Here is a 15,037-nt window from a genome sequence, read left to right as displayed (position 1 = left end):
CCAGTACTTGTCTTAGGCCCTCAGCTAGGGCCGCAGCCTGGATGTTTTCCAGGCTGGAGCTACCCAACTCCTCTAGCCTTCCCCCAGCCCTGCTCCACTCCCAGTACCCTGCTTGGCTCCCTAGCAGCCAGGCCCTTCTCTCTCTACAAGCAGAGAAAGAGTTTGGGCTCCTGGCTCGCAGCCTCTTATAGGGATCTGCTGGGCCTGATTGGGACATGGCCCCAGCTGTTACTGCCTTCCCCAATCAGCCCAGGCTTTCCTTCGCAACCTCAGCCCTCAACCAGGGCTGGCTTTAACCCTTCCAGGGCTGGAGTGGTTGACTCCCCCACTGCAACTTCAGATTGTTGCTTCTTGTTCTGTCATCTGCCACCACTGAGAACAGCCTAGCTCCAACCTCTTTAGACCCCCCTTCAGGTAGTTGAAGGCTATTATCAAATCTCCCCTCACTCTCCTCTTATGGCGACTAAATAACCCCAGTTCCCTCAGCCTCTCCTCATAAGTCATGTGCCACAGCCCCCTAATCATTTTCGTTGCCCTCCGCTGGACTCTCTCCAATTTCTCCACATCCCTTCTGTAGTGGGGGGCCCAAAACTGGACACAGTACTCCAGGTGTGGCTCACCAGTGCCGCATAGAGGGGAATAATCACTTCCCTCAACTGCTGGCAATGCTCCTACTAATACAGCCCAATATACCGTTGGCCTTCTTGGCAACAACGGCACACTGTTGACTCATATCCAGCTTCTCGTCCACTGTACTCCCCAGTTCCTTTTCTGCAGAACTGCTGCTTAGCCAGTTGGTCCCCAGCCTGTAGCGGTACATGGAATTCTTCCTTCCTAATTGCAGGACTCTACACTTGTCCTTGTTGAACCTCATCAGATTTCTTTTGGCCCAATCCTCCAATTTGTCTAGGTCACTCTGGACCCTATCCTTACCCTCCAGTGTATCCACCTCTCCTCCCAGTTTACTGTCATCTGCAAATTTGCTCAATGGGTAGTGATCAATGGCTCGATGTCTAGTCAGCAACTGGTATCAAGCAGACAATCTAGCCAGCTTTCTATCCACCTTACAATCCATTCATCCAATCCATACTTCTTTAACTTGCTGGCAAGAATCCTGTGGGAGACCATATCAAAAGCTTTACTAAAGTCAAGATATATCACATCCACCACTTTCCCCATATCCACAGAGCCAGTTATCTCATCATAGAAGGCAATCAGGTTGGTCAGGCATGACTTGCCCTTGGTGAATCCATGTTGCCTGTTCCTGATCACCTTCATCTCATCCAAGTGCTTCAAAATGGATTCCTCGAGGACCTGCTTCATGATTTTGCTGGGGACTGAAGTGATGCTGACCGGTCTGTAGTTCCCCGGTTTCTCTTTCTTCCCTTTTTTAAATATGAGCATTATATTTGCCTTTTTCCAATCATCCGGGACCTCTCCTGATCGCCACGAATTTTCAAAGATAATGGCCAATGGCTCTGCAATCACATCAGCCAACTTCCTCAGCACCCTTGGATGCATTAGATCTGGACCCATGGACTTGTGCATGTCCAGCTTTTCTAAATAGTCCTTAACTTGTTCTTTCACCACTGCGGGCTGCTCACCTGCTCCCCATACGGTGCTGCCCAGTGCAGCAGTCTGGGAACTGACTTTGTCTGGGAAGACAAGGAGACTAGACTCCTCTCTCACTTCTGGACGTATTGCCTCTGGGTTAGGGCAAGGCACATTGGCAGGGCAATGTGGACAATATTGAACTGCTGTTGCCTATGCTGCCCTCGTTCTGGGCATCAACAGAGGACTTAATTCTCTAGAACTTAATCTGGCACGTTTCACAAGCACTAAATTATTTAATCTGTCTGTCTACTCATGTCACCATTAAGAAATCTTTGCTGTGCATTCCCACATAGCAACCCTCTGCAGAACCAAGGTGTTATGCATGGTGATCAGGGAGCAGACAGTGTATCTTTATGACTTGCAAGACTAAGAAGTCACTGGATACCAATTATAACTTTATAATTGTGAATTGCTTTCCATGGCTGAACACTGGTACAGAAACACTTTAATAACCAAATTCTTTTTGTCTGGATTGGCTACTAAGTGTATATGGCAATAGATAAGTGACACTGACTTCATTTAGACTGGTAAGTGACCTGACTTAATTACTTTCAGTATTACTCTACTGACTTCATTGACGTTACTCCAGATTTATAGCAATGTGAGAAGAGAATCTGGCCCTATGTCCTTAGATAAAAGATCCTACTAAAGGATCAACCATTCTGGGCATTATCAAATATGATTCAGCCTTTAGTTTTCCTCCTGAATCTGAGTAAGTGTGTGGCAAAAATTTGACTGTCAAAGGCATTTATTTCATCTGAAGGAAAAATATTTGTATTTTTTCCAGACGTATATTAAATATCAACGCTAAATGTTTCTATTCAGGAAATATGTACACACACATGCACAATGGACCTGATTCTCCACTCACCCCAGGGTAAATCAGGATAAACAGCCCTAGAGTCAACAGGGCTTATGCCCGTGTAAAAATCAGCGAGGGAGTAGAATCACGCCCAGTGACTTTAAGCACTGCAAAAAATCCCACAGCAAGGGACACCTTTTGGTGCTAGAAATACTGAGGAGGCAAAAACAGCAAGGCCAGTGTAGCATATTTTCACCTGTCTGCCCATTAGTCTTTTAAAAATCAAGCCATAACTTGCCTTCATATTCTCCCATACCTGCTCTGTCCAGCAAGAAACTGTCCTGTAGATGGATATTTAAAATAGCATTCAGTTTTCAGGTAGGTCTTTCAAATACAACATTATGGAAGAATGCACCTTTAAGAATTACTTCCTCCCTGAGAGTATGCTCTTAAAGATGTCAACTGGCTTCAATACAGCCTCTAAGTTATATTTTGCTTTAATTTGCTTATTTGGGTACCAAAAAAAAAATTGCACCAGATAGTTTATTCTGGGTCAATACTAACTGTGAAGAATTGTTTGCAATGGGAATGAGGAAAAGTTACAACAGAAATTGCATCATAAAGAATTTAATTTCCAAAAGAACTACGGAGGCACCACTGGAAAAAGTTAGCAATGAGGAGGAGTGCTCTCTCTTGGTTGCTATTAGTGCTGGTCTTTGGGGTGTAGCTTTCCTCCTGGGCTTCTGCGTTTGTTTTACGTATTGTTTTCCACTTCCTTCTGGTCAGGATACTTTTTATGACTGGGTGAGACAATACAAAGCAGCAGCACAGAATCTGTTCTGCTGCAGGACAAAATGAACCTTTGCTTCAAACATCCAAGAGACAAATGGGGGTAAGTGGAAAAAATTAAGCTGTTCTGGGTGGGTGGTGCATTACTTAAAGCTAATTGGCAAATAATAAACAGCTGTTTTTCCTAGCTGACCACAATATTAAGAATTCCAGCTGAGGAGCAGCCCTGAAATATACCAAGGAAGGAATTGCCTGTAGGCCTTTGCTAAAGTCTATTACTTAGAGGTTATGAGAATGGTAATCCTTTAAACAAGGTTCACTAGGCCTCCATGGTAGAGTTTAAATACATTTTCCCTTTTTTCCTACTTGCAAAGAACGTCTATATTTTTCCTTCACTGTGTACACTATAAATAATCAGAGTTTATCCTGGTGTTATTATCTTCTTGTATTTAGTGCATATTACAGTAGTTGTATTTGCTCAGCTGTACTGAATCCTATAATGAAGACATGGTGCAAAGGGCATTTTCAAGATGTGCAATGAATCTCTTTGGCTAATAAAATAAGCAGCTGCTCTGTTGGAAATATCAACATGAAGCTATAATGGTAGTACAAAGTGGACAGCGTAAGAGATCCTAATTTATAATCCTATAATGTCAATACAGTTTGGTGCTACATGCATGCAGGAAATACAAGATTTGGCGACACAAACTTTTGCCCCAAAGGTTTCCTGTATGCCTTATGTCAGTGTTTGTTTGTTTTTTAAGGTAGACTCACTCAGTTGGTCAGGTTTACTGTGAGCTGCATAGATACAGTACAGCCAAGTTTTCAGTTATGAGAGCAAAGGGTTTCACAAACAAATCTGTGTATATGTGTAAGTGTATGTATTAGCAGCAAATAATCTATTTTAAAAACTTCACCTCTTCTATTTTTCAACAGTATCTGGAAACAATTTAAAACTTTCTCAGATTTATTATTTATTCCATGTTGTTCACCAAATAATTCTGCCAAATTCTTCTCTGTAGCTTATTGTGTTGCATTTATTTGATATTCTAAATTCACTAATATTTGTTAGTTTTGATTGGCCACATAGATTGCATAGTATGTTTCTGATCTCTGACTGGATTAGCATAATGCTTAGAATCAGATTTCTTGTGTGAATACTAACAGTAACACTTTCAAAATTCACTTTCCATGAATATTCTCCACTATTTGCTCATAATCCATCGTTGCTGCAAATATTCCTGCTAGTAAATGTTTTCACTAGAGCATTTGTGAAAAGCAGTTACAGGTGAGTGAGCACAATCAGAATTAATTAATATAAGAAAGTAAATGGATAGTTCTCAAAAATATTTTGAAGTCTTTGTGCAGCTTTATATAATGAACTAAATTTTGCTCCTATTCACACTGGTGCAATGATAAGAATGGAGTTACTACAGGCTTATGCTGGTGTAACAGAGGGCAGAATTTTTCCCCAGTGTTTAAAGTTAACTGCTTTCAAGAGAACCCTAAATTACTTGTATGGGAGGGATAGCCATTTTAGTCTGGATCTGTAAAAAGCGACAATGGTGTCAAATTTGCAAATTTGTTCCAGGTCAGCCATAAAAATGTTGGCATATTGTAGGGCCATGCGGGTGCCCATAGCAGTGCCGCTGGTCTGGAGGTATATATTGTCACCAAATTTGAAATAATTGTGTGTGAGGATAAAGTCACAGAGCTCAGCAACCAGTTGTGCTGTGGCATCATCAGCGATACTGGTCTTAGCAACTTGTATTCCATCTGTGTGTGGGATGTTTGTGTAGAGAGCCTCCACATCCATGGTGGCTAGGATGGGCAATATACAAAAACCTGTAGGAGAACACTACAACCTCCCTGGCCACACAATAGCAAATTTTAAGGTGGCCATCCTCCAGCAAAAAAACTTCAGGACCGGACTTCAAAGATAAACTGCTGAACTTCCGTTCATTTGCAAATTTGACACCATCAGCTCAGGATTAAACAAAGACTGTGAATGGCTAGCCAACTACAAAAGCAGTTTCTCCTCCCTTGGTATTCACACCACAACTGCTAGAAGAGGGCCTCATCCTCCCTGATTGAACTAACCTCATTATCTCTAGACTGATTCTTGCCTACATATTTATACCTGCCTCTGGAAATTTCCACCACATGCATCCGACGAAGTGAGTATTCACCCACGAAAGCTCATGCTCCAATACGTCTGTTAGTCTATAAGGTGCCACAGGACTCATTGTTGCTTTTTACTGAATTACTTGTTCAGCAATGTGGCCTAGTGAATATGGCATTCAGGAAACCTAAATTCCACTCCTGTCTATCACTGCACCTCTCTGTGCCCTGTTTGCCCTCCCACGCTGGTCTGTCTTGTCCATTTACTGTAAGATCTTTGGGGAAGGGAATGTCTCTTACTATATGCTTGGCCAGTGCCTGACCGAATGGATCCCCAGTCTCAGCTGGGTCCTCTCATAATACCAATAATAATGCCCATTGAAGCTGATGGCAGTTCTACCTAAGGATTGCAGCATCAGCCTTCAAACTTTAGCTGTAAACCCACCAATTTCATGGGGGATTAAGAGGTTAAACTGTATTTAACTTGGCAAATCCATGTGTGAAGAGGAGTCAGCCTGCCCAGTGCAGCGGCCAATGCTGGTGTTGAACACTTGCTTTACTTTCCATCACACGTCTCCCTTCTGCCACTGAGGCCTCCAATATGCTTCTTGCTATAGCGGTTTGCCTTTTCTAAATTGCACTGGGACAGAAGCAGTCACCGCCAAGGCTATCAGCCCTCAGTGGCAGCCAAGGAAGAGTGTGTAAGCTGGGTCTATGGAAATTATTAATAAAAACAGCAAGAGGGGAAAAGAAGTTACTATGGTAGTTAAAAATGGGATACTGTTATAACCTTGAGTGCGTGATCTAGACAATTAAACTGTAAGTTAGCACCGGCACTAACACACACTCAGTTTGTGCTGAGAACATGGAGCCTGATTCTGATCTCATTCACACAAGTTTTACACCAAAGTATTTCCACTGACTTCAGTGGAATTACTCCCATTCAATAGATTAGAATCAAACCCACAGTCTGTATAAAAGATAAAGGGTCAGATTCTGATATCACACACACAGGCATAAACTGGAGGTAACTCCACTGAAGCCAACAGAGTTACAGCTGTATAAATAGGAGTAGAATGAGGCTCTTTGTATTTAATCTTTTCCTTTCTTCTATATTTTCAACTGGAGCAAAGAGCTCAGATTTCCACTATTGTAAGTGTCTAGCATGACTTTATTCATGTTCTCTTATGTCCTGCACCTGAACTTTCAACAATCCAGCTGTATTTGTATAGTAAAATAGAGAAATCATGTCAATCATATAAACTCAGGGTTACAAAAAGTAATTTACCAGCTTGCTAGATGGTATCTATGGAGAAGACTATAAAAAATAATAATAATAACCACCTGTAAAATAAAGGTACTTTGGAACTCAGCAGGAAACAAAGAAGAACAAACAGAGCAACCACCTGGAAAAAAAATATAGATGTACACAAAAGGATCAAAATAATAATAATATTTTAAACTGCCTTCATCAGAATACGCCACATGAGAAGATTTAACTGGTCACCATGAAAATAATAAAGTGGGTTATTAAAGTCAGGAGGGAAATAAAAACAGAAAATATCTTAAAAGGGGAAGAAATGAATCAGATAGTAAAGACAGAATCTGAAATATTAAAAAGAAATCCACCTTCAAAAGCAAAGCAATGGTAATTGTCAAATATTGAATTTGATAACCCTCCATCCCATGTGATTGTCTAATAATCGATTGCAGTTACTTGACAATTCTTTTGTTATTTTCCAAACTTATTTGAAGATAATGCAGTTCCCCCCCTACAATAAATCATTGAAAAAGCATCATGTTCTTTTATGTCTGCGTTGTAAAGTGTCATTTGCATGATACTGTTAGTCTATAAGGTGCCACAGGATTCTTTGCTGCTTTTACAGAACCAGACTAACACGGCTACCTCTCTGATATTTGCATGATGTCAAACATGCTGACACATGCCATATCACACATTACTGTCTCTCCACCTGACATGTCAAAGCAAGAGATTTTCAAAGGCACATGTCTTTGAACTGAAAATTATGTTTAACAAAGGTATTTCAAGAGTTATTTTAGTAAAATACCTCCTCGTGTGGCATCCTGCCTCCTAGATTGTCTACACATGAGTTGAGACAGAATGATTATTACTTATATATTGCAAGCTGTGTGCATGGTGCTGTATAGGCAAGTAAGTAAGAACAGGTGGCGTATTCTGTATTCCTTGCCTATCCAAAGCATAGCTACGTAAAGAGTATACGGTTTTTGTCCCAGATCCTTTGCTGGTGTAAACCAGCATAGATTCAGTGGACCTGATTCTCATTTCTATAAAGGCCCTGGCAGTGTGAATGAGCCTGAGTGTCAATGAGAATCAGGTCCATTGGCTTTAATGGACCAATGCTAATTTACACCAATAGAAATCCAGCCCATTTCCATTGATCCATTTGCATCCCTTCTTCCATTCCTTGTTTCCCTCTTGGGATGTGCAGCTCCTCTCTGCATATCTGGAAAGATCTTTGAGATGCAGATAGTTTTATCTATAGTGAAATTCTGATATTGCATCACTGACACCATTGAGGAGTAAATTGCTGCGCTATAGTGTGACACTAGATCTGTCACTCAGAGACACACTCCAGAGTAGTAGAGACTCTTGCATAGAGTTCTAAATGTGCCTTTATCTTAAATTTTTATCCTAAATATGCAGTTGTTGTAAGAGTATTTAAGAGTTTAGGTATTTTGACTTGTATTAAGAAATGTGTGTTGTCTTGCTGAGGGAATAAAGCAATGTACTTTGATACACAGCAGAAACTACGCTGCATACATGTGTCTATTCATCTGGTATTTAGAGCTGATGGGGAATTTTTTGATGAAACATTTTTTCCCTTGGAAAATGCTGAATTATCACAATTGAAACTTTTCATGGGAAAGGGTCAGTTTCAACAATTTTTCAACTCAAACATTTTTGGGGAAAAAAATTGAAATTGTGAAAGGTTTTATTTTGACGTTTTTGAAACAAAATATTCCTGTTTTCCAGTTCAAAATGACTTCATTTCAAAAGATAAGCTAATTATACTTGGGTTTTTTAATAAATTAAAATTTTAAATGGTTGAACTCAAAACAAAGTATTTTGATTAGCCCAATGTATTTTTTTTTAATTTTTATTTTGTTGAAACTTTTCATCCTGATTCACGACAGGAAGGAACATTTTTCATTATCTCAAAAATTTTCATTGGACAGGAAAACCATTTCCTGCCCAGCTCTGCTGGTATTGACTAGTTTGAAGTCTGTGAGGGGATTTAGACTTAACAGCACTTCATATTTTCATACCATAGGATTGCTTTAATACAGTGCGGTGTGATTTTTAATTTGTAGAAAATTGTTTCCTACTATACCCAATAGATGGCAGCACTTCATCCACAACTAACTAAGCAAAAAAAGCACTTGTGGCTGTGCTTAAAGAAGACTAAATTTATTTTTTTATGAGCTTTCGTGAGCTAAAGCTCACTTCTTCGGACGCACTGTAAACAGAAAGTCTAACAATGTAGATGGTTCTCAGGTCAGAAGATAGTTACAGCAAACCCTAATTTAATATATTGTGGCATTAGGGTTAGCGATATACCAATGCTAGAGTTGTTCAAAACTCATTCATTAAAATTTGCCCAGTGACAAAACAAAATGTGTTTGGAACAAACTGCCCAGTGCTGGAGAAGGAGAAACAGGAGCACTCCATGCTACTTGGAGTGGGTGTGTGCCCTGTGGTCACACTCAGGCTAGGTAGTGGGCCTTAGAAGACTAGTACATTGAGGCAGTGTGGTTTAGCGCATAGATTACTAGACTGGAATTCAGGAAACCTGATGTGTATTCCTGGCTCTGCCCCTGAGCTGTTATGTGATCCATGGGCATGTTTCTTCATCTCTGTTTCCTCTCTCACCTTTCATCTGTCTTTTCCACATAAAATCCAAGTTCTTTGGGATAGTCAGCTGTCTCGAATTATGTGTTTTTGTACAGTGCCTAATACAATTGGGTCTTGATCTTGATTTGGGCCCATGGGTGCCACTGAAATCCAACTAAATAACAACAACAGTACCAACCCTAAAAGAAAGATATGATAAGGATAGCTAGTAGGTAGGAGAAAGCTGAAGGTGATGGGGTTGCTTACCTGGAAGATCTGAAATTACATACCTCTGAAGGACTAAGCTGGAGAGTAAAAAAGACTTCCTGCAGATGGGCTATATACAATAATAGTTGATATTGCCTAGTCACTGTACAGAGCTGAGCAAAGGAAGCCATTTGCTATGCACAGCAAGAAGTTGTATTGGTCCTACAGAACCCAGGAGTATATGTGAAAAGCCTACGACAGGGCAAGGTAGGAAATGGTCCAGGAAGGAGCAAGGGATCTACATAATCAGGCCTTGGCCGCTCATGAAAGGGACCCTGGACTAGAGCCCAGAGCAGAGAGAAGGCCTGAGTTCCCCTACTGACCCACTGAGGAAATATCCTCACTTGAGGCGTAAGGACTATCAAAATTCCCTGATGCCAAGGGCAAGGATTCAGGATTCAGTCCAGAGTCGGGCTGAGGACCCAATGTGAGATCAGTAGACTATTTGTTGGACTCTTGGTTTACCCAGGAAGGGATGGGACTATTTATAACCTGACTTGAGGGCCATGTCACAAGAAGTTGTGGGCTACCCGGAGGCCTGAATGGCAATTTGACAGAAACTGAGGGGAAGGCCCTGCAACACCCTGCCTGGCCACAAGGGGGAGAACCAGTGATGAGTCACACTCTTACAGCCCAAAAATCATGTCTTCTCAAATGCTAAATATAGATTTCTTTTAAAGATAATTGTTAATATTAAATAAAAGGACACATACTAAGATGTGCACATACCCAATGGGCCAGCACACTTCCTTAGAGCTCAGACTGGTACAGAAAATATAGCATGTAATGCATGTACCTTGATGAATGTTACTAATATAATGTCCAGATCCTACAGTAACAGATGCTCTATAAATTAGAATAGAAGAGCTTCATAGAGAAGTAGAGCAGAATGGATTGAACACAATTAGCTGAACCCATTCTTTTGCCAATGTTTTTTATTAAATACATTACTTGACTAAATGTTTTTGAGTATGTTGCCAGCGAAATAACTGGCAAAGTATTTGGCAAATACATAATTTTGCAAACCCCAGAAAAAATTATTGAATAAATGTATATGCTACTGGTAGGTGGGTGGGTGGGTTGGTTGGTTTTTAAGGATTTGGCTCAGATGGATGGATGGATGGAAGGCTCAAAATACATAGACTGGCTTTGTCTACATTTCTCTCTGCCCAAAAAGCTGAAACCGCTCCAGATAATAAAAATTACTGTAGGTAAACAAAACACTTATCACTTTCCAGGAAATGTTCATACTGCAAAGATTATTTTTAATTATTCTGAAGTTAAAGTGATGTTCAATCAGCCTCTTTAAGTTACCTAGTCCCATTACTGCACCAAAGGATGTTGCGAAAGCCCAGACTATAACAGGGTTCAAAAAAAGAACTGGATAAGTTCATGGAGGATTGGTCCATCAGTAGCTATTAGCCAGGATGGGCAGCGATGCAAAACTATGCTCTGAAGTGTCCCTAGCCTCTGGTTGCCAGAAGCTGGGATTGGGTGATGGGGGAATGAATCACTTGATCATTACCTGTTCTGTTCATTCCTTCTGAAGCACCTGGCATTGGCCACTGTCGGAAGACAGGATACTGGGCTAGATGGCCAGTATATCCGTTCTTATGTACTGTGACCCCATCTTTCAGAGGGCACTGCCTTCATTAGTACGTTTGCAGGCAGGAGTTGTAAAAACTGTATAAGAACAAACAGTCACTGATCTCAGTTACCTGAGCACTTTGATTCCCCCATAAAACACTGGTCTGAGCACTTTACACCATGACCAAGGTTAATGCACTTGTTAACCCATCTCTATTGATAATATCCTTGACCTGCTTTTTTCAGTCTACTGAAGTCCCTGAGTTTCAGGCACATTAGGGCTTGTCTGAACAGTGAGCACAGCAAGCCACGTGTGAATCTACAGCACAGTGAAAGTCCCAGAGTGTGGCTTAGAGTACTGTGCTTTCAAGCGGTTGTGCAATGTGTCATTATTACGGCCCTACCAAATTCACGGCGATGAAAAACACATCATGGACCATGAAATCTGGTCTTTTGTGTGTTTTTACTCTATAGTCTACAGATTTCACGGGGGTGACCAGTGTTTCTCAAATTGGGGGTTTGGACCCAAAAGGGAGTTGCGGGGGGGTCACAAGGTTATTTTAGGGGAGTTGTGGTATTGCCACCCTTACTTCTGCGCTGCCTTCAGAGCTGGGGGGCTGGAGAACAGTGGCTGTTGGCCCGGCACCCAGCTCTGAAGGCAGCGCTCTGCCAGCAGCAGTGCAGAAGTAAGGGTAGCAATAGCATACCATGCCACTCTTACTTCTGCCCTGCTGCCTTCAGAGCTGGGTGGCCGGAGAGTGGTGGCTGCTGACTGATGGACTCACTCTGCAAGCAGCAGTGCAGAAGTGAGGGTGGAAATACCATACCGTGACATCCTTAATTCCTCATTGCTGCTGGCGGTGGCTCTGCCTTCAGAGCTGGGCTCCCAGCCAGCAGCTGCCGCTTTCCAGCTGCCCAGCTCTGAAGGCAGCACTGCCAGCACCAATGCAGAAGCAAGGGTAGTAAAACTGCAATCCCCCCCCACACACAATAACCTTGTGATTCCCCCCCCACACACACACACACACACAACACCTTTTTGGGTCAGGACCCCTACAATTATAACAGAGTGAAATATCAAATTTAAATAGCTGAAATCAGTACATTTATGATTTTTAAAATCCTATAACCATGCAATTGATCAAAATGGTCCGTGAATTTGGTAGGGCTCTCATCATAGCCAACTCTGAACCAATGGGACATCAAGTGGTGGCAATAGAGTGCTAGAGATGTAACTCCACTACTTCACCCCCGTGAATGTGAGAGGAATCTACCCCCGAGTATGTGAGATGAGAATCAGTCACAGTAGCAAGACTCCCATTGACTTCATAGGGAGCAGAATCAGTCCCCTACAGGCCCATCTTTTGGAGGAGATATTAAACTATCAAATATTTATTGACTATGTCCAAGCCCAGCTGACCTACTGCCTTCACTGTATCCTGTTTTCTCCATTCAGTCCCAGATGCATGGAATAGTCTGTCTTCTTCTAATATAGAGAGCAGGGCCGGCTCCAGACCCCAGCGCGCCAAGCGCGTGCTTGGGGCGGCATGCCGTGGGGGACGCTCTGCCTGTCGCCGGAAGGGCGGCAGGCGGCTCCGGTGGACCTCCCGCAGGCGTGCCTGCGGAGGGTCCGCTGGTCCCGCGGCTCGGACCCTCCGCAGGCACGTCTGCAGGAGGTCCACCGGAGCCGCGGGACCGGCGACTGCCAGAGCGCCCCCCCCGCAGCGTGCCGCCCTGCTTGAGGCAGCAAAATTGCTAGAGCCGCCCCTGATAGAGAGACAAGATAGGTGATCTTTTATTGGACCAACTTTTGCTGGTGAAAGAGACAAGCTTTCAAGCCACACAGAGCTCATCTAACATGTCTTGTAATATCACAATCACACCCTTTCTTCACTCAAATCCCTGCTTCAAACTCACTTCTGCTGTGATAATCCACCAAGGGGAAAGGGAGAAAATTATTTTTAAAGCTTAACTGTTTTGAGATTGGATCTTATTGGTCCACCACTTTGTGTCTGATCAGTGTAGTTTGTTTAACTTAGGCTGTCACGAAGACCCCAACGATACTGGTTGGCTGCACAGAGACCTTGCCCGGTCCAGAAGCTGTTCACCAGGGACCATTGGCAACTGGGCAGGTCAAAACCAGGCGGGCAAATTGTGGGGTCAGTGACGAGGGACTGGTTGGGGATTATAACAGATATCCATTCCTCTCGCCAGAGTGTTTCCACCCAAATATCCTGGCATGGCAGATGAGACCATAATGGGCGACATGACAGCAAAAATGCAGCTGGTGGTTTAAAAAGGTCATTGTGCAGCGGCAGGCTTGAGTTGGCTCATACTTTCTCCAGTAACTTGCCAGTGGCAACCTCTCATCTGATATGAGAAGGAGCAACATTGCTCAGAACTGGAAGCCATGGGAGTGGAGTCGGACTCAGGGTGCCGGAGGTGATACGCATGGCGGCATGTAACTGCGTATCCACCAGTTTGGTGTGTGACGATCAACTCCAAATTGGTGCACAGTACACTACCACCAAATACGAGGTGGCAAGAGCTGGCATCCGCAAAGTTGGAGCACCAGCACCCCATGATGAACCTGCCAGTTTTCTAAGAAGATTATTGTACATCTTAACTTTTAGCTGCTGTCTTCTTCAGGTAGGCATGGTAACTCAGTGTGCGGGCTAAGGTCACACCTAGATAGACTGGTTCTACTTCATGCTTCACCTTCTGACCATTCTGATAAACATTCAGTTCTCGGGTTGTGCTGGCGTGATGAAGATGGAACAAACTGGAGACTGTTTTTATGATGCTTGGCTGGAGGCACCAAGTCTTACGGTAATCAGCCAACTTTGTCATGTCCCAGTTTAAGGTGGCATCAAGCTCGTGAAACAGCCGGGCCTGGGTACCGCAACAGATGTCGTCTGCGTAAATGAACTTTCGTGACTCCGTTGTTAGCAGATCATTGATGTAAAGGTTGAACAGGGTTGATGAAAGCACAGAACCCTGGGGTAAACCATTGCTCTGTCGTTCCAAGCACTTGTCTTCTCTCCCATATGGACTCTGAACTGCCTATTGCAGAGGAACAGTTCAACGACGCCTGTGACCCAAGGTAGCAGGACCCATGATACTTTCATGAGCAGGCCAGTGTGCCAGCCATATTGTACGCTGCTGTTAGATCAATAAGAACAGCGCCTGTTTTTAAGTTTCTCTGGAAGCCATTTTCAACCAATGTAGTCAGCGCGAGTACTTGGTTGCATGTGCTACGGCCTCGGCAAAAGCCAGCTTGGTCAGGGCTCAAAATTCTCTCCAGGTTGGGTAATAGGCGCTGTAGGACCAAGTGCTCCAGTGCCTTGAAGCACACCAACAATAATGATCTGGGATGATAGGTTGATGCTTGACTTGTCTTCCGTAATGAATTGTGTAGTGATAAACAACTTTCAGTGCTTAATGAAAAAATAACAATAATGATAATAATAACACCGAGAACCAAAGGCAACTTCTACAAGTCAGAACATTTTACAAGGGGAAGAATCAGGGATAAACCTGATGCTTTGGCCAACACTCCCTCAGTCAAAACTGACTCTAATAAGAACTGGTCAGCATTTTGTATGTGGAAAGTTTTCCCCACAGAAATAGATAATTTTGTCGAAACCAAATTTCTTGGCAGCAAAATTAGAGAGACAGGGTAGATGAAGTAATATATTTTATTGGACCAACTTCTGTTGGTGAGAGAGACAAACTTTCAAGCTTACAAAGAGCTCTTCTTCAGGGACTGACACGACTACAATAACACTGGCAGAAACACGTCAGTTCTGATGGAAAATTTCAGTTTTCCCATGGGAAATTTCTAAATGAACATTTCTGTTTCAAATCAACATTTTGAAATGAAACCTTTTGTTCCATTTTGATTTCAAACATTGTTTCATTTGAGCCCCGGGTTGTTTTGTTTCATAATGTTGGTTTGAAATAAAAATCATTTGAATTGATTC

The 15,037-nt window shown here is 42.6% G+C and overlaps 1 protein-coding gene across 1 annotated transcript in view; it reads left to right on the top strand.

The window, feature by feature from the left end:
- Positions 1–3,266: 3,266 nt before the first annotated feature.
- KCNMB2 (potassium calcium-activated channel subfamily M regulatory beta subunit 2) overlaps positions 3,267–15,037 on the top strand; it is a 239,990-nt gene continuing 228,219 nt past the window's right edge. Inside the window, exon 1 of the mRNA XM_039487056.1 lies at positions 3,267–3,308. Within this exon, the coding sequence (XP_039342990.1) occupies positions 3,271–3,308 (38 nt within the window). The 5' untranslated portion in view covers positions 3,267–3,270. The remainder of the gene's footprint in view (positions 3,309–15,037) is intronic.

Source organism: Mauremys reevesii, linkage group 9, assembly GCF_016161935.1.
Source record: "Mauremys reevesii isolate NIE-2019 linkage group 9, ASM1616193v1, whole genome shotgun sequence".
Lineage (NCBI taxonomy): Eukaryota > Metazoa > Chordata > Testudines > Geoemydidae > Mauremys > Mauremys reevesii.
The sequence above is the reverse complement of the archived record's forward strand: the minus strand, read 5'-3'. Positions and strand labels throughout refer to the sequence as shown.